Genomic DNA, 19,886 nt, shown 5'->3' with positions numbered 1-19,886 from the left:
GTTGGAATAGGAAAACTCAATAGCTCCACCGAGAGGATCGAGCCTTCATAGTAGTCCATTTCAAACGAACGAACATCCCACTCAAAATGTCGACATGCCTTTAAAGGGAGAACAACTCAAATATGAGCTTTATGTGTTGGAAAGATGCATACCCGGACCACCAACATATACTGACACTTTAAAAAATGAAAAACGCGTAATTTTAGTGTTAATAAAAAAAAAACGTGATTATTCCTGCTAAATGGGGGCAGCCATTTTCTTTTGTTTCCTATGCGTCAGGAATTCTAGCTTGGGGCGAAGTGACGTCATATCCGACCAACTCCAGTATGCACAGTGTAAACAAAAGCAGTCATTTACGATAAGGCGCTTCGCTTTTATCAGCCTACTTGTAAAACAACATAAATGACTTTATAATATAATAAACTATTTAACTAAATATATTTCAATTTGCATTAACAGAACGAAATGAGATTATAGTACTTTTCTCTCTTAAAAAATCCAAAGAAAAAAAAAGAGCATATTATTAGGCCCATTGGTAGGGTACGTTGGAATAAAAACGACCACTCACGATACCCAAGTGATAATTTTCTTCTCTTTTTTTTTTTGGACTACGCAATTGGTCAGTTTTGTGATTTTAGATGGGAAAGTTTACTTAATCAAGGGTTTCAATTGCTGCATCCTAACCAGAGAACTGAGAACTTTATTACGCTCAGGTCGTTACACAACGGCATATGAGGAACATGGTATATAAACTGTAGTGACAAGATAGGGTTTACAGGAGACAGTAGAACAATGGTATTAAAACAAATGTAATACAATAATAAAGACAGTAGTATAATACAAATACAATACAATAATAAAGGCAATAATAAAATACAATTACTATAAAGTAATGTAATGTCACATTATTGTAATTACTACCAAAATGTGCTAATCAGACACGCACACATATATATGTATACTTGGGTGGTGATAGGCCAGTGTTCTTTTAGGGTTTAGGCCTACTGCATTTACCAATAATTTCTTTTATGAATTTTCATAATTTCTTGAGAACACCTATTTTGCTGTTCGTCATTAGTTGTTTAAATTTCAACATACTTGGTTTATTATAATAATATGGCTTAAGCAAATGTTTACGGGAGTTAGTGAAAGAAGTACATATGAATAAATAGTGAAATTCGTCTCCAATGTCATTATTGTTACATAATGTGCACGTTCGATCTTCTACTGGGGTGTTGTTCCAGCGTCCTATTTCGATTGGTAAGTAGTGGTTAGATGTTCTAAATTTGAGTAATATAGCCCAAAATGTTTGTGGTAATATAATAAGATATTTGTATAATCTAAGGTTTTCTTTAAATAGTGTACATTTTACCTTTTGATGACAAAGCTATGTTACTATTCTACTGTTGTAAATACTGGTTGTTTTGTCTTAATTTTACTTGCATAAGAAGTATTTTTATGGATGAAAAATTCCGTACGGCGCGACAGATTCGCGACACGAGCGAAAAACATATTAACTAATCAAACAACTTTTACTTGGCGGTTTCAAAGAAAGAAAGAAATGTTTTATTTAACGACGCACTCAACACATTTTATTTACGGTTATATGGCGTTAGACATATGGTTAAGGACCACACAGATTTTGAGAGGAAACCCGCTGTTGCCACTACATGGGCTACTTTTCCGATTAGCAGCAAGGGATCTTTTATTTGCACTTCCCACAGGCAGGATAACACAAACCATGACCTTTGTTGAACCAGTTATGGATCGCTGGTCGGTGCAAGTGGTTTACACCTACCCATTGAGCCTTGCGGGGCACTCACTCAGGGTTTGAAGTCGGTATCTAGATTAAAAATCCCATGCCTCGACTGGGATCCGAACCCAGTACCTACCAGCCTGTAGACCGATGGCCTGCCACGACGCCACCGAGGCCGGTGGCGGTTTCAACTGTTGATAACAATTTTAAAAAGAAGATTGTCGTTATGGTCGCGTCTGGTTAGGATATAAATATTATCGCATCGCTCGCATCACACGCGTCGCGCGCGTCCGGTTTGGATACAGGTTAACCGGACGACGCGAGCGAGCGCGCGAGCGATGCGAGCGATTATTTTAGAAATCACTGATTTCAATCGCCGTATCCTAACTGGAAGCGTGCAACGCGACACGTTTATATATAGGGTTAGTATGTAGCGACTGAAATGATTTCTAAAATAATCGCATCGCATCGCTTGATCCCTGTCGGTGTCCCAGTTGGGCTATTCCGGCCTCCCGTTCCGGCCAGTGCATCGTGATTGGTATATATCAGTCAGGAAGGAAGGCATGTTTTATTTAACGACGCACTCAACAGATTTTCTTACGGTTATATGGCGTCAGATTATATTGGTTAAGAACCACGCAGATATTGAGAGAGGAAACCCGCTGTCGCCACTTCATGAGCGACACTTTTCGATTAGCAGCAAGGGATCTTTTTATATGCACCATCCCACAGGCAGGATAGTACATACCACGGCTTTTGTTACGCCAGTCGTGGAGCACTGGCTGGAACGAGAAATAGCCAAATTGGTCCACCGACGGGGATCGACCCTAGACCGACCGCACATCAAGCGAACGCTTTACCACTGGGCTACGTCCCGCCCGGTATATATCAAAGGCCGTTGTTTATTTTCAAATGGGATGGTGCATTTAAAATATTCCTTACATGCAAAAATGTAGCGGGTTTCCTCTCTAAGACTATATGTCAGAATTACGAAATGTTTAACATTCAATAGCCGATGTTTAATAAATCAATGTGCTCCAGTGGTGTCCTTCAACAAAACAAACTTTAACTTTTTTATAACTTTGCAAATGAAATGAATCAGGTAACGAAAGCTGTGTTAGGGCTCCGCAGTGACTATTAATGTTTTTAGAGAGAGGTTTTGCAAGGAGGTTGTCCTGGGTCTGTAATGAATATTAATTGTTTCAGAGAGAGGTTTTGCAAGGAGGTTGTCCTGGGCCTGTAATGAATATTAATTGTTTCAGAGAGAGGTTTTGCAAGGAGGTTGTCATGGGCCTGTAATGAATATTAATTGTTTCAGAGAGAGGTTTTGTAAGGTGGTTTCCCAGGGTCTGTAGTGAATATTAATTGTTTCAGAGAGAGGTTTTGCAAGGAGGTTTCCCAGGGTCTGTAGTGAATATTAATTGTTTCAAAGAGAGGTTTTGCAAGGAGGTTGTCCTGGGCCTGTAATGAATATTAATTGTTTCAGAGAGAGGTTTTGCAAGGAGGTTGTCCAGGGTCTGTAGTGAATATTAATTGTTTCAGAGAGAGGTTTTGCAAGGAAGTTGTTCTGGGCCTGTAATGAATATTAATTGTTTCAGAAAGAAGTTTGGCATGGAGTTTGCCCAGGTGGAGAACACCAAGAAAGAGACTCGGAATCCTGATGACACCAAACAGCGGTTCATGTACAGGTTCCTGGACGACTACAGACAGCGAAACCAGTACATGATACACGAACTCAGCACCAAAATGAGAGGTGAACACACGATCCGTAGTCCTGTCGCGTCTATAGGGAACCGAGCAATTGGCTTGTAGCTATTGTACTAAAGGGGCGGGGAAAATCGCTCGCCTGATTGTGGGGATGGGGGTGGTAGAGTGAGAAAGTGACGTAGCCCACTGTTAAAACGGTTGATCTAGCATCGATTCCCGCCAATGGACCCATCAGGTTAATTATCATTACAGCCAAAAGCTGGAAGTAGTCCTTTCGTAAAGCATTCGCCGGAAAGCGGTCGGTCTAGGATTGATCCCCGTCGGTGGGCCCATTGGGCTATGTCTCCTTCCAGCCAGTGCACCACGACTGGTATATCAAAAGCTGTGGTATGTGCCATCCTGTCTGTGGGATGGTGCATATAAAATATCCCTTGCTACTAATGAAAAAATGTAGAGGGTTTTATCTCTAAAACTATATATCAGAATTACCTAATGTTTGATATAAACTAGCCGATGGGCAATGTGCTCTAGTGGTGTTGTTAAACAAAATAAACTTTAACTATGGTACTAAAGAAACATGTGAAGTGGAGAATGTACGTAGGGTCGCGTGCATTTTTAAAGTCAAAAATAGGTTTTGTAAATTCGGACCCTATTCTTCAGAATCATAAAATTGAGAAGATAAAGTTTGTGATGTTTAAACGGGGAAATACGGTCTAAAAAGAACTAGAGCTTGTCTCGATAACCATTTACTTCTCAGACGAGCGTGCGTTTGTGGAATGATATATAATTATATAAATGCATTTTGGGGTATTACAAATATCTGGATTACCAGACACGCTTCAAGTGTATGAAAATGAATATTCTAAATAATAAAATGTAAGTATGTCTAATTTAAATTATTAAGAAAGAAACAACCAGCTTTAAGGGGAAAAAAATAAAATAATAATAATTTAAAAAAAAAAAAAAAAAAAAAAACATCTCTGGTCTCTGGTCAGACCCAAGTTCCAGAATTGATGCGGCGATGCGGCTCCCCCCCCCCCCCCCCTTTTTATTAAAACATGAATTGCACATAAAAGGTACTGAAATTAGGGGCATATTTAAATCGAAATCAGAATGCACGTCCTAAAATTAGTTCATGCGCGATAGCATTTTGGCTCCAAATGCGACTTAACGTTATAGCAAGAAAAGCCTGGAAAACATCAACGTCATACCGCGGGGAATTACAAACACAAATATAAAAAAGAAAGAAAAAAAAAAAAAAGAAGAAGAAGAAAAGAAAAAATGTTGACGCGCGTGCTGACCAGAGACCATAAATGTATTTTGTTTGGTCTAATGATGAAAAATACGTCGTAGTGTTTAAAAACTGGGATCTGTCACTTTAAGAAAAAACACTATAAATTCGGCCCATTGTGTTTTACAGACGATGTCCGTGTTCCTCGGTGTTTGCAGTGTGGAGGTTTTCACAACAGGGTTGACACATTTCTCCTGTGGATGAGCAGCGGCGGAACGACGTCGGTTTTACACCACGACAGCTACGAGAACCTGAACTGCATCCTTGACGGCGTGAAGGTCTTCAAAATGATAGACAAGGTGCATACATCACCACAGCAATTCGCCTCCATGTAAGGCAGAGGCTGTGGATGGTCGGTCTTCCTCTTAATGCACCACGACTGGTATATCAAAGGCCGTGGTATGTACTACCCTGTCTGTGGGATGGTGCATATAAAAGATCCCTTGCTGCTAATAGAAAAGAGTAGCCCAGTGGCGACAGCGGGTTTCCTCTCTCAATACTTGTGTGGTCCGTAACCATACGTCTGACGCCATATAACCGTAAATAAAATGTGTTGAGCGCGTCGTTAAATAAAACATTTCTTTCTTTCTTTCCATGTAAGGCAGAGGCTGTGGGTGGTCGGTCTTCCTCTTCCTTCACAATTTCATTTCCTAATCTTACTTTAAGGCACAAAACACACCAGGTCTGGGTCTGACTAGTATGGTGCCAGTCAGGGGTAGCAATATAATACTGTTATGACTGATATTGGTAATAACATTTCTCATGACTTAGGGACTGGAATAGGCAACGACACGTCCTGTTATATTCAAAATTAGCATTTTCACACCCATCCATTTTGTGATTTATTTGAGATTGAGTGGTTGTATTATTTCCATTTCAGGTGTTAATGTTGATTGAAAAGCTACATGTGGTATATAGCAGCTGTTGCTATTCTTATCTGTTAGATTACACCCAGATATATATAGCATATATATATATATATATATATATATATATATATGTATGTATATATATGTATATATATACATATATATATATATATATATATATATATTCACTATAGATTAGCAAAAGTTGTTTGTGCCATTCAGTGTAATTAAACTATACTAATTGCTTACTTACATCACCATCAACTTTTCCGGTAATGATGAAAAGGAGTTTTAAAACATCTAATTAAAAACATTTCCATATGTACCCTTTTCGGCAATCGGATCAGTTGAAGGGTGCTTACTGTTGTTTATATCGATGAAGCCAACACAATTAAACCATGTATTTCCTCGCCCTAAGACGAAGGAAGAAAGGAAGGAAATGTTTTATTTAACGACGCACTCAACACATTTTATTTACGGTTATATGACGTCAGACATATCGTTAAGGACCACACAGATACTGAGAGGGGAACCCCGCTGTCGCCACTTCATGGGCTACTCTTTTCGATTAGCAGCAAGGGATCTTTTATATGCACCATCCCAGAGACAGGACAGTACATACCACGGCCTTTGTTACACCAGTTGTGGTGAACTGGCTGGAACGAGAAATAGCCCAATGGGTCCACCGACGGGGATCGATCCTAGACCGACTGCGCATCAAGCGAACGCTTTACCACTTTATTTTTAAATTGAAATTATTATATTGTATTATTTATTTTATATTTCTTGAATTATTTTTCTTTACTTGATATTATTTTATTATTATAATTATTATTTTATGTTTATTATGTCAGCATTCTGTTAAGACCGGGCATCATAACTGATTTTAAATAATTATGATGCTAAATGTTGGCAAACATTCTAAAGTTATATAAAGACCATGATTTGTATTATCATTTTAGCATAGCCTTAAAGGCATATTATCACAGACCACTGACCTATTTAATGGTCTAACAAAGTATTACCTGAACAAAAATAATTTGATTTGTCCCTAAATGTACTTTATTCAACCATCTTCATAACCAACATACTCCATTTATTAATGATATTTTGTAAAAAATTATTGAATTATGGCAATGGTCCATAATTCAAAAACTAAAATTGCCGAGAGGGTTGACATGGATTTCACTCCATCATGGTTCAGTTAAGTTGATGCGATAGTTAGATTTGGTTTCCAACAATTAATGTAATTTTTATATATTATCCATTTTTAGAGAAATAAGGTCCTTAAATCTGTGACAGTATGCTTTTAAGATGGTAAATTATATTTTAGGGAAATCTGCATTTTATACCAAATACTACTGACTTGCAGAAGTCAAAAATAAAAATTACAAATACATATCTTGGTTCTGTGTAACACTTTCTTTCCTTCTGTTGTTAGTGTTTGTAACTATTAACTTGTTTAACACAGATCTTGATCAGTTGGATTACAAATTTCTGTAAAGTTCCCTATACATGTATTTTACAAAATATATCCTGAGCAAGCATTAACTTTTATATACAGACTTCGTGTTTTTGACAGAGAGTCTTGTTTTTGTTGTTTCTTACATAATATCCTCAGTGGTGTTTTTGTGAAAATACAGATTAGGTTGTTGTCAGAACAGAACAGAAAAGAACAGAACAGAACTGTATTACACCCAGGCCGTTAGGGAACGGCATATGGGGAAACATGAATTATTACATAATATAATATGTGACAAGACAGGACAGTGTTTACAAGAGAACATTAAATAGTAAATAATATAGTATAATTATGAATAGTTAAATTATATAAATACATGTATACAGAAATGCAACGAGTGGACATAACAAAAATACATATATACAATAAGTCAATAATATTAGGTATAGTAGAATAATTGAAGTTCATTATATAATGTGTTATACATGTACTAGTATATTTCGATTTATTAAAATAGGGATATCTGTGATATAATAATAAAGCATATTTAACTCGAGTGATGTGGTATATGTTGATACAAATAGCTATGGTCTTTTAAATTTATCATTAATTTCTTTAATTAATTTGCTGACTTTTCTTAGGACACCTATTTTATTACTAGTCACAGGTTTGGTTAAATAAAGTTAATGTATTAGTATTTGACTGAAGAAACACCCACTTGTCCGATGACGTAACCACAACATTATTGAGGCCGGTCGGTCCAGTCACTGACGAAAGAAAGAAATGTTTTATTTAACGACGCACTCAACACATTTTATTTTACGGTTATATGGCGTCAGACATATGGTTAAGGACCACACATATTTTGAGAGGAAACCCGCTGTCGCCATTACATGGGCTACTCTTCCGATTGGCAGCAAGGGATCTTTTATTTGCGCTCCCCACAGGCAGGATAGCACAAACCATGGCCTTTGTTGAACCAGTTATGGATCACTGGTCGGTGCAAGTGGTTTACACCTACCCATTGAGCCTTGCGGAGCACTCACTCAGGGTTTGGAGTCGGTATCTGGATTAAAAATCCCATGCCTCGACTGGGATCCGAACCCAGTACCTACCAGCCTGTAGACCGATGGCCTGCCACGACGCCACCGAGGCCGGTAGTCACTGACGAAATCTGAGGCTTAATTGCATGAGGTCACATAACTATTGTTTTGTTTTGTTTTCTGTGATTAACTTTAACCTGTTTTATTGCCAGGAACTAAAAGAGCGAATCTATGCGAACAACTTCAATGAAACAATGGGATACAGTCGAGTGGATGTCGACAAGGTCGATCTGCATGAGTACCCAAATCTTCGGGACATTCCGTGGATTGAAGCACGAATTGAAAAGGGAGACTGCATCTATATTCCGAAAGAGTAGGTTACGATTAGGGGTCCATTTCACTAAACATCGTAAGTTTACGTCTGCTACTAGCAGTTATACCGGTAGTGGGTTTACACGTGTTTGGCGTCTATTTCACGCAGAAAATTACATCATTACGGAAGCTGGAGTATTTTAAGGACAAAAGAAAATGAAATGTGTGTTCTTCAAACTATATTTGTTGAACTATAATAGCCTAATTTCACAAAACATCGTAAGCCTAGTTTTGCACGTAAATGTAAATCTATGACTAAAACATAATTCTTATTACTATTAAAGTTCAACAAATATAGTTGGAAGAACACATATTTCATTTTCTTTTGTCTTTAAAATACTCCAGCTTCCGTAATGATATAATTTTCTGCGTGAAATTGATGCCAAACACATGTAAACACACGACCGGTATAACTGCTAGTCGCAGACGTAAACTTACGATGTTTAGTGAAATGGGCCCCTGGAATTTTCAAAATAAAATGTGGCCTGTTGATGTTATTATTAATTTTTAAAACTCTGTTAAAGTAACAGACCCTAGTTTTTTAAACACTACGACGTATTTTTCACAATTAAAATAGGTATTTTTTGTACTTTAAATTAGAAGTATTTACATTTGATAATTTAGAATATTAATTTTCGTACACCTGACGTGGTTCTACTCATCTAGGTTTTCGCTGTACCCCCAAAAAATTTTGTCTTCATAATTCTAAAAACACACGTTCGTCTGAGAAGTAATGTTATTGAGACAGGTTCTAGTTATATTTAGACGGTATTTCTCTGTTTAAACATCACAGATTTTAGCTTATCTCTGTTATAACCTTATCCAAATGTGTGTTGCAGGTTTGTAGATTAACTAATCTTAGTGTCCATTTTCACGGGCCGAAACTAGAATATGCGCCTTTAATGCTATTTTTTAGTGAGTAAATTTTTTGAAATACTGATTAGCCAGGGTGTTTCACAAATCGGAATACTTCAAATCAACATAAGCGTTTATTCCTTTTCTGATAATATATGAACATTTTGGGTTGTGAATTGCTGGACGAACTGATATGTAATTATAAAACGGGCCTTTGAAAATTGCGAGTACGAACGTTTCGTTCGCACGTCGCTCAGGCAAATCTAATTTTGAGTAACCTATTTTTCGTTCGCACATCACATTAAAGATATCATTTACATAATCATAACAGGTTTCGCTAAAACAAAAGGAAAGGATTTACCTGTATTTATTTTTGCGTAACCGATAAATGGGTCACGCACATTTTTAATCCTCAGATACCTCGACAGGTCAGGCCAGGTCACAATGTTTAACGTGCACATTCAGAACAAGCTGTTGTAGAGCACGCCTGTCATGGGCACCCTTAAAGTACATCAGAAAACAATTGGGGGTCAAGCTGCTCATTTCAGACATAACTGGTAGCGTCTATCACTGCCCATTTCAGACATAACTGGTAGCGTCTATCACTGCCCATTTCAGACATAACTGGTAGCGTCTATCACTGCCCATTTCAGACATAACTGGTAGCGTCTATCACTGCCCATTTCAGACATAACTGGTAGCGTCTATCACTGCCCATTTCAGACATAACTGGTAGCGTCTATCACTGCCCATTTCAGACATAACTGGTAGCGTCTATCACTGCCCATTTCAGACATAACTGGTAGCGTCTATCACTGCCCATTTCAGACATAACTGGTAGCGCCTATCACTGCCCATTTCAGACATAACTGGTAGCGCCTATCACTGCCCATTTCAGACATAACTGGTAGCGTCTATCACTGCCCATTTCAGACATAACTGGTAGCGTCTATCACTGCCCATTTCAGACATAACTGGTAGCGTCTATCACTGCCCATTTCAGACATAACTGGTAGCGTCTATCACTGCCCATTTCAGACATAACTGGTAGCGTCTATCACTGCCCATTTCAGACATAACTGGTAGCGTCTATCACTGCCCATTTCAGACATAACTGGTAGCGTCTATCACTGCCCATTTCAGACATAACTGGTAGCGTCTATCACTGCCCATTTCAGACATAACTGGTAGCGTCTATCACTGCACAAAAATTATTGTCATGCTATTTTTAGTAGGACCCCGCATATGTTTCAAGCACAATGGTAGTTGGTTCACTGAACTTGAACTTGAACTGTTTGTACACGCCCCAATACTACTAGGTTTCCAGGCATGTCCATCTCGGGTCCGCTCTCTGGGGCATGGCCATGGATCTGATCGGGACAGAGCTAACACTTGTTCAAATTAATTAAATTACAGGAATTTACTGGCCTGTTGAAACAACATTTTATCACGCCAAACACTGTCACATTTATCACCAATAGGAGGACTGGTAGTATTAACTATGGGGAAAAAACTTTGATCCACTTTGATACTGTTTGGTGTACGGCTACCTTTAAAGGGAACAAGAACTTTGAAATTACAGTGGGGCGCGAATTAGCTCAGTCGGTTGAGCACTCGCTCGATGTGCATGCGCTGCAGGATCGAACCACCTCGGTGGATCCATTCAACTGATTGAGTTTTGCTCGTTACACCCAGTGCACCACGACTGGTCAAAGGTCGTGGTGTGTGCTCGCCTGTCTGTGGGAAAGTGCATATAAAAGATCCCTTGCTGCTAATGAAAAAATGTAGCGGGTTTACCAAATGTTTGACATCCAATAGCTGATGGTTAATAAATCAATGTGCTCTATTGGTGTCGCTAAACAAAACAAACCTTTAACCTTGAAATTACATAACAGATCATCTAGTATTGCGTTGAACATTTGGTCATCTTTTGCGTTTTCGGGGCAGGACATAACGCAGTCGTGAAGCTTTAGCTTGATGCGCGGTTGGTTTGGGATCGATCCCCATTAGTGGGCCCATTGGGCTATATCTCGTTCCAGCCAGTGCACCACGGCTGGTATATCAAAGGTCGTGATATGTGCTATCCTATCTGTGGAATGGTGCATATAAAATATCCCTTGCTAATAATGGAAAATGTAGCAGTTTTTCTCTCTGACTAAGTCAAAATTACCAAATGGTTGACATCGAATAACCGATGAATAACAAATCAATGTGCTCTAGGGGTGTCGTTAAACAAAACAAAAATTACAATAAATTCCTGCGTTTTCAAATTGCAGTTGGTTCCACGTGGTATACTCTTACGGTGACAGGAATCTGGCAGTGAACACCTGGTTTTCCAACACGCCTGTATTCAACGCGTCCGACTGTGAATTGCGTGAGTTGTACAGCGAGGCTAACCAATACTACAAGAACAAGGATAAAACGGAGACAATACGGTAAGCATAGGCGTACGGGCGCCCATTTTCGTAGCGGGGCAGGCTGGTTTTTTCCGGAATTATACGAAAATGCCCGATTCTGAATAACAACATTTATTCGTATTAGCTTTACTACCAAACAGCTATATAGGGTTGGAAACGAATCACTACGCATTTTTACATGTAATACATCTAATTTTAAGGGTAGAATGATGGAAATACATGGTTTAAAGGTCTCAGGTTAGCACGTGTTGCCCAAATATCTGTATCATTTTTGTCCGAATTTGAGGTTTTGCTTCAACACTAGGAGTGCACTTGCCCACCCCCCTCACCCCCCCCCCACCCCCGCCTGCCGCCATGTCTTGTACGCTTATGACGGTACGCCCTTCACGTTTTTCACAGGTATGTTCGCTTTGAGAGATCAAGGGGGCGTGACACAGCCCAGTGGTAAAGCGCTCGCTTGATGTGCGGTCGGTTTGGGATCGATCCCCATCAGTGGGCCCAGTGGGCTATTTCTCGCTCCAGCCAGTGCACCACGACCGGTATATCAAAGGCCGTGGTATGTGTTATTCTGTCTATGAGATGGTGCATATAAAAGATCCCTTGCTGCTAATCGAAAAGAGTAGCCCACGAAGTGGCGACAGCGGGTTTCCTCCCTCAATATCTGTGTGGTCCTTAACCATATGTCCGACGCCATATAACCGTAAATAAAATGTGTTAAGTGCGTCGTTTAATAAAACATTTCCTTCCTTGAGATATCAAAATAATGTTGCTATGTTCCACGCCTCCAAAATATATAATTGATTTCTAGTGATGTGAAAAAATATATATACTCTTCAAAAAAAATAATAAAATAAATAAAACCGATTGTTTTCCCCGTTTGCTCGCCGTGCTGGTCGACGGTTTGTTTTACAAGATGACAATACTCGGGCCCACCGTGCACATATCGTAAATGAGTACCTTCAGCAGCAAACCGTTACCAGAATGCTATGACTAGCAATGAGCCCTGGGGCCTAATTCACTAAACTCTCGCAACTTTGCGATCTCGTAGTGCAATGCTAAAAGACTTGCAAAGAGGATGCTTTGTTATCTAGCAGAGTCTAAAAGACCTTTGTGAATTAGGCCCCTGGCCTTCCCCCCAATAGAGCACGTTTGGGACATGGTCGGGAGACGTGTACGGCGACGTCAACGGCCGCCGGCTACTTTAGCTGAACTTGGCCAGGCGCTGCAAGTGGAGTGGGATAGACTTCCTCAAATCGTCATTGGGAGATTGATACGTAGCATACCACGTCCAATAAACGAATGTTTGGCGAATCGTGGAGGTATTACCTTTTATTGATGAAAAGAGGTGGAATGTTCAATTGTCTCATATCCCCATCTTGTTTCAAGGACATTTGCAACCATACAATCTGCTGCCAACATGAACTGTTGGTTGTCATTTCTTCCCAATTCCTTCTTTATTATCATGCATTTATTCCTAGGTGTGTGAGATCGATCCCCGTCGGTGGCCCCATTGCGCTATTTCTCGTTCCAGCCAGTGCACCACAACTGGTATATCAAAGGCCATGGTATGTATTACCCTGTCTGTGGGATGGTGCATATAAAAGATCCCTTGCTGCCAATCGAAAAGAGTAGCCCATGAAGTGGCGACAGCGGATTTCCTCTCTAAATATCTGTATGGTCCTTAAGGTTGCTTAGTACCAAAGAAGAGAGTACCGTGTCAAAGTTCGACGTGCACCTCAAATATTTACGGAGTAAAAGCAGCTGTGGGTGTGATTGGTAGTAATATGTGACATTGATTATTTGTGCAAATACTATTATCCATTGACAATAAATAAATACACTTTTATTTGTTATACAGTTGTTATGCAGTATATACCAGAGGTTGAAACTAATGCGGGGTACCCCCAAAAATGGAACTGCAATTATCAGCAAAAATGACGGTTGCTATTAAAAACATAAATTAAATCTCTTAAATGATACGTGACCCCCCATTTTCTTGCAGCTAGATTACATGTGAGGTGCCACACTTTCTATTGCTGTACTTCCTGGGCGTGTTGAAACGCTGCTTATATCAGTTTTATTAGTAAACGTTAACATTATCGGCAATAGGAATTGATTTGGTCTAATGGAACCTTAACCACATGTGTGACGCCATATAACCGTAAATAAAATGTGTTGAGTGCGTCGTTAAATAAAACATTTCTTTCTTTCTTTTTTTTCTATTCCTAGGCAATGATACCTCTTGATACTTCATTAATTGACTGTTATTTCCTACATCCCCCTACTTTTTTGAAGAGTATAATTATATATATATATCACTTTTTGTCTATTACGAAATGTAGACATTGAAACCCCCTTTAACATATTGATTAAGCTCTGGAATCTCAGGTTGGTAGGTACTAGGTTTGTATCCCAGTATCAACTCCCACGTAGGGCCCCCACGAGTACCCGAGTACTCGGGCACGGGCGGAGTCTAGCAAGACTCGAGTCTGTTCATAGGATTCGAGTGCCCGTACAAGGACGAACACTCTCATTCAATTATATTTTTACGTCATTTTGCCATAATATATGCTTGTTACATTATAGGGCTATGAAAGAAAGAAAGAAAGAAGTGTTTTATTTAACGACACACTCAACACATTTTATTTACGGTTATATGGCGTCAGACATATGGTTAAGGACCACACAGATTTTGAGAGGAAACCCGCTGTCGCCACTACATGGGCTACTCTTCCGATTAGCAGCAAGGGATCTTTTATTTGCGCTTCCCACAGACAGGATAGCACAAACCATGGCCTTTGTTGATCCAGTTATGGATCACTGGTCGGTGCAAGTGGTTTACACCTACCCATTGAGCCTTGTGGAACACTCACTCAGGGTTTGGAGACGGTATCTGGATTAAAAATCCCATGCCTCGACTGGGATCCGAACCCAGTACCTACCAGCTCGTAGACCGATGGCCTAACCACGACGCCACCGAGTTATAGGGCCTTGAGACATGGAGGGAAAACAAAAGTCGAATGTGTGGAATGCAATACAATGGCATCATTTAGCAGTCATGTTCAGTGCTGGAATTAAGATGCAATGTGCTATTTTACTTTATTCCTTAGATACCGGCATCGGTGGCGCAGTGGTTAAGCCATCGGCCTACATGATGGTAGGTACAGGGTTCGCAGCCCGGTACCGGCTCTTACCCAGAGCGAGTTTAACGACTCAGTGGGTAGTTGTAAGACCATTACACCCTCTTCTCGCTCACTAACCACTGACCACCTAACAACGAACCCACTGTCCTGGACAGACAGCCCAGATAGCTGAGGTGTATGGCCAGGACAGCGTGCTTGAACCTTAATTGTATATAAGCACGAAAAAAAAGTTGAAATGAAATATTCCTTAGTCTCATCATCGTCTAGCGTAGGTGTCGGGTACTCTGGTCCGGGTTGAGTTTGACCCTCGAGTAGGGCCTACTCGAGTCCAGTATTTTGGACTCGTGGAGGCCCTATTCCCACGTAGAGTCAGTTTTAACGAGTGATTAAATGGGGAGGTATTAGTAGCGTTAATAATCGGCTAGAATGTCATGATCGACCACCCAGACCCGTAGAAACCGGGAAGAAAGGTGGGGGGGGGGGGGGGGGGGCGTAACAATTGGTTAGAATTATATGAACATAAGAAAGATATGAATTATATATGCACAATGCACCAAGCATCGTGTTCACCGACATACACTATTTAAATAAAAAAATTCTTTCTTACACACCGGTTGATGAGAACATCATTCGTTATTTTTGATAACACATACTTGTTAACACATGTATGTGTGTTAACAATTTCAAGACATACGACTGGCTGCTCTTAAGTGATGACCAGGTCACCAGTGCCATACATCCATTGAAAACGCAGCACGATCGAAATCGATTACACTGTGACGTATAGTTAACAACAGTAACGCCTAAGTTAGCTACAAGCGAAAGGGCTGTAAATATTTTTTAGTCGTAAAAGATGTTAAAATTTGCTTAAAGCCTGTTTTTGAGGATATGTAAGAAATATATTACTACATTCGTGTCCGTTGAATACCATTTTTCTTACAACTCGTTGTTTAAAAACTTATCCAACTCGCTTTCGCTCGTTAAACCAACTTATTGTAAGATGCATGGTATCTAACGGCCACGCATGTAGTAGTCTCTCAATCATTTACACTAACTCCAACATAAATACATCAATTCCTTTATCTAAACTGGAGGAACAATTACGATTAACATTTCCTCACACAATCGATTATGGCTTTTTATAATCTATCATAATATCGGTGTTCCCATGCCGATCAATTTCTATTATAATCGATCATTGGAACATAACTACATATAAAGGCCACAAATCAGACATTTCTATCCAAAACTTCCACAGCATCTAGCAACTAATAGTTAACCCATGTCCGGAACAGGTAACACAGAATAGCTGGGGTGTTTGTCCAGGAAAAAGGGTGTTTGAATATTAATAGGATAAAAGAATTTTTTTTTTTTTTAAATCAAACGTAACGGTTCATAAATTTGCAACAATGATTCTGAATTAGTTCTTTTTGTTATTTTTGTCGTTCCTGGCAGAGATGCCATCATCTACATATTCAGAGAAACGACAAAGATAGAGAAAAATGACTTTGACCTCATTCTATTGGAAAGTGCCAGAACTGACGAAAACAGAAATCAGGTATTTGTAAATTTAATTACATTTGACGAGTCACTGGAATAGTGGAGTGTCAGTACAATAACATCTCTCCGGGTGCAAATCCGGGTGAGGAGGGGGAGGGGGGGGGGGGGGGGGGGGGCGCTCATGGATCTTCCCTCCGCGCTTTCGAATTTTTCAAATAGTAAACTTATCCGAAATCGCAAAACGTTTTTGTTATCATCTATAAGTAATTATGGACCCAACATAAATATTCCTGGATTTGCGCCTGTCAAACACTTCTTAAAAACATGATTGCTTTTCTACATAATTATGTTTTAATATCTTTTATGGTTGTATAATATTATATTGTACATACACAGTGGCGGATCCAGAAAAATCCATTTATGGGGCCCAATGACACGAGGAGGAATGCAAAGGGAACTTTGGGGGAGGTTTGGAGGCGGATGAAAATTAAGGAGTGTCTGTTATTTCTTTAACTTTCATCGGGGTATCAAAAAAAAAAAAATCACCTGCAAACTGTGTGAATCATACAGGCTAATAATAACATTAAAACGTCATACTTTATTTTGAATTATGTTTTATACATAAACAATAACGCTCAATAAAAACAACTTGCCCATATTATATGACGTCATCAGATATGACGTTCCCTGACGACGTAATTTTTACGTTTATTTAATGAACAAACTCCCGTTGCTACGGGGGTGGGGTGGGGGTGGGGGGGGGGGTGGGAGATGACGTTACGTTGTAATGAATGTAATTATAACGGAAATTTAATTATTTAGTCATGAGTTTAAAATCGAACAGGTTTTTTTTTATAAGTACGTGGCTTGGGCCCAGCTTTTCGATGCTATTTTAGTGTTACGATATCGTAAAACCATCGTACGCGTCATAGCTTACAACGGTTTTTACGATATTGTAGAGCTAAGATAACTTCGCGTATCTGTAACCAGCACCTTATAAAAACGGTCCAGACTCAGCCTTTAATGACATTTGTATGGCGTTCTCATGATATTTCAGTCTCAGAATATATAGAGTCGTCATGAGTCTAGACTATAAAAATTATATAAGCACCAAACCTGGAGTATTTGGATTGCACTTGCCAGCGCGGGCGATCCCCTCTTCCACCCACCCCTACCCTTTTTCTGTCCTTGACGGAAGAGCCAGTCGAGACCGGCACCTCCGCCCATGACAGGCGTGCGCTACAACAGCTTTTTCTGAATGTTCACGAAAAACCCTATGACCTGCCCTGACCTGCCCAGTATTTAGACAAATATCAAACTGGTATTATTTGCGCTAATTCTATAAGACAATTCAGTGGCGGATCCAGAAATTCCACTGGGGGGGGGGGGCAATGACATGAGGCGGAATGCTTATGGAACTTTGGGGGAGGTTTGGATGGGGATGGAAAGTAATATATAATAAAATTATAACTCTCGCAAAATTTAGGGGGACCGACCACCCACCCACCCCCTCCAATCCGCCTCTGCAATTACTAACTCATGTTCTTTAAAACAGATTCTGGAGTATCTGGATGCAGATCACGATGGTGTTGTGTCAGGCGAGGAAATCGAGACAATGGATCTTCAGCGTTTCGTGGAGACATTTCTAGACGTCCTGCATGTCCCGCCTTACACAGACGACCTGAAGAGCCATCTACGGAATGTCACGCAAAATCAGATCGACTCCTATAGTCATCTGTTTCGCTTGGCTCGCGACGAACTATAAATCAAAGGCAACGTGCGTGTGGCGGTTAGTTTGCTGTCACTCGCTAGACTTACTTCTGCATTAAACGTGAAATAAATGTCATATAGGCGATAAGAGAAAGGGAAAAAAAATAAAAAAATAGTCCATTTTGTTGACGAGCGCTCACTCTCCTGAACACGCGCCACCGATCTTGCTGTCCACGTCATTTCCTGTCAGTAGATGGACATCAGCTAAGTCTGTGTCCAGTTGCTTATTTGAACAATTATTTCGGACCTATCGGTCCCTCTTGCAATTGGTGCTTGCTGTTTTAATGCTTATGAGCGAGAGAGAGAGAGAGAGAGAGAGAGAGAGAGAGAGAGAGAGAGAGAGAGAGAGAGAGAGAGAGAGAGAGAGAGAGAGAGAGAGAGAGAGAGAGAGAGAGAGACTTTCGAAGATTTTTCTGTGTTAAATGGGAGTAAAAATATATTAAAATGACGTCCATTTTGAATTTTTAGATGGTTGTCAACATCAGATGAATAATAAAAATATATATTTGAATTCGCTGACATAAAATGTTTTAATAGACACCCAAAATATGTGTTTATGTTAAACGGGAGTGGAGACATAAAGAAAACATATGAAAATGACGACCATTTTAAATTTCTAGATGGCTGACATGATAGTGGTAAAAAAAACGTTACCAATGGATTTCTGATTCAGGTATGTCATGGGAACATATGACCAAAATGTTATTAACTTGAGTGGGGAAAATGCAACCTTAACAAAAATTAACATAACTGACTGGACTCCCCCCCCCCCCCCCCCCCCCTCCAACGTCTTTTATATGTAGCTGTCGCGCTTTAACACAACTCATTGACAGTGTGTGTTCCTCCTCCCAATGTCGGTGCCGTCCACATCCCTACCCCGATATAAAATGAAGTTTACGCCAATGCCCACGCACCACTCCTCCTACTTCATCGGTCCTGTTAAAGTAAAATTAAACAAACAAGCAATCACTTACCTCTATTGGTATATCCACTCAACATTTGCACGAAATATTGACACAGACCAGCACAGTAGTTAGATGTCATTAGGTAGTATTAGATCCATGCACAGATATTTTATATTTATACACATTTAAAATAAATATGATTATAAATGTCAAACAGCGATTCTTTCGCACATTTCTGAAGTTAAACTATATTCAGACGAATGTGCGCAGTATCGCTTTGATATCAAGAAGCATATTAAGTATATTAAAACGTAAAAGCATTGTTGGCGTCACAGGAATGTTGCCGTTTTTATGGTAACGTGTTCGGCAATTTTCGTAACTTGACGGGAAATGTCGAAATAACATTGAAAGGCGCACCTCCAGCACCCTGCCACTTGATCCGCACCTGACAGGGAATACAAGTAGAATTATGTACAGCAATAATCCGCAGTCGGTCTGGGATCGATCCCCGTTGGTGGGCTCATTGGGCTATTTCTCGCTCCAGCCAGTACACCGCGACTGGTATATTAAAGGCCGTGGTATGTGCTATCCTGTGTGTGGGATGGTGCATATAAAAGATCCCTTGATACTAATGGGAAAAAATGTAGCGGGTTTCCTTTCTAAGACTATATGTGAACATTAGCAAATGTTTGACATTTAATAGCCAATGATTAATAAATCAATGTGTTCTAGTGGTGTCGTTAAACAAAACAAACTTTAACTGTCGACAAGAAATAGGGGTGCAGAATCACTGTTG

At 39.7% G+C, this 19,886-nt stretch overlaps 1 protein-coding gene across 1 annotated transcript in view; it reads left to right on the top strand.

Moving 5' to 3' along the window:
* LOC121381404 (lysine-specific demethylase JMJ30-like) overlaps nt 1-18,696 on the top strand; it is a 19,249-nt gene extending 553 nt beyond the window's left edge. Inside the window, exons 2-7 of the mRNA XM_041510708.1 lie at nt 3,355-3,509; nt 4,884-5,053; nt 8,341-8,501; nt 11,632-11,790; nt 16,371-16,473; nt 17,971-18,696. Coding sequence (XP_041366642.1) covers nt 3,355-3,509; nt 4,884-5,053; nt 8,341-8,501; nt 11,632-11,790; nt 16,371-16,473; nt 17,971-18,180 — 958 coding nt within the window. The 3' untranslated portion in view covers nt 18,181-18,696. The remainder of the gene's footprint in view (nt 1-3,354; nt 3,510-4,883; nt 5,054-8,340; nt 8,502-11,631; nt 11,791-16,370; nt 16,474-17,970) is intronic.
* Nucleotides 18,697-19,886: the final 1,190 nt, after the last annotated feature.

The sequence above is a fragment of the Gigantopelta aegis genome, chromosome 2 (assembly GCF_016097555.1).
Source record: "Gigantopelta aegis isolate Gae_Host chromosome 2, Gae_host_genome, whole genome shotgun sequence".
In the NCBI taxonomy this organism is placed as follows: Eukaryota; Metazoa; Mollusca; class Gastropoda; order Neomphalida; family Peltospiridae; genus Gigantopelta; species Gigantopelta aegis.
This window is presented reverse-complemented; position numbering and strand designations above follow the sequence as displayed.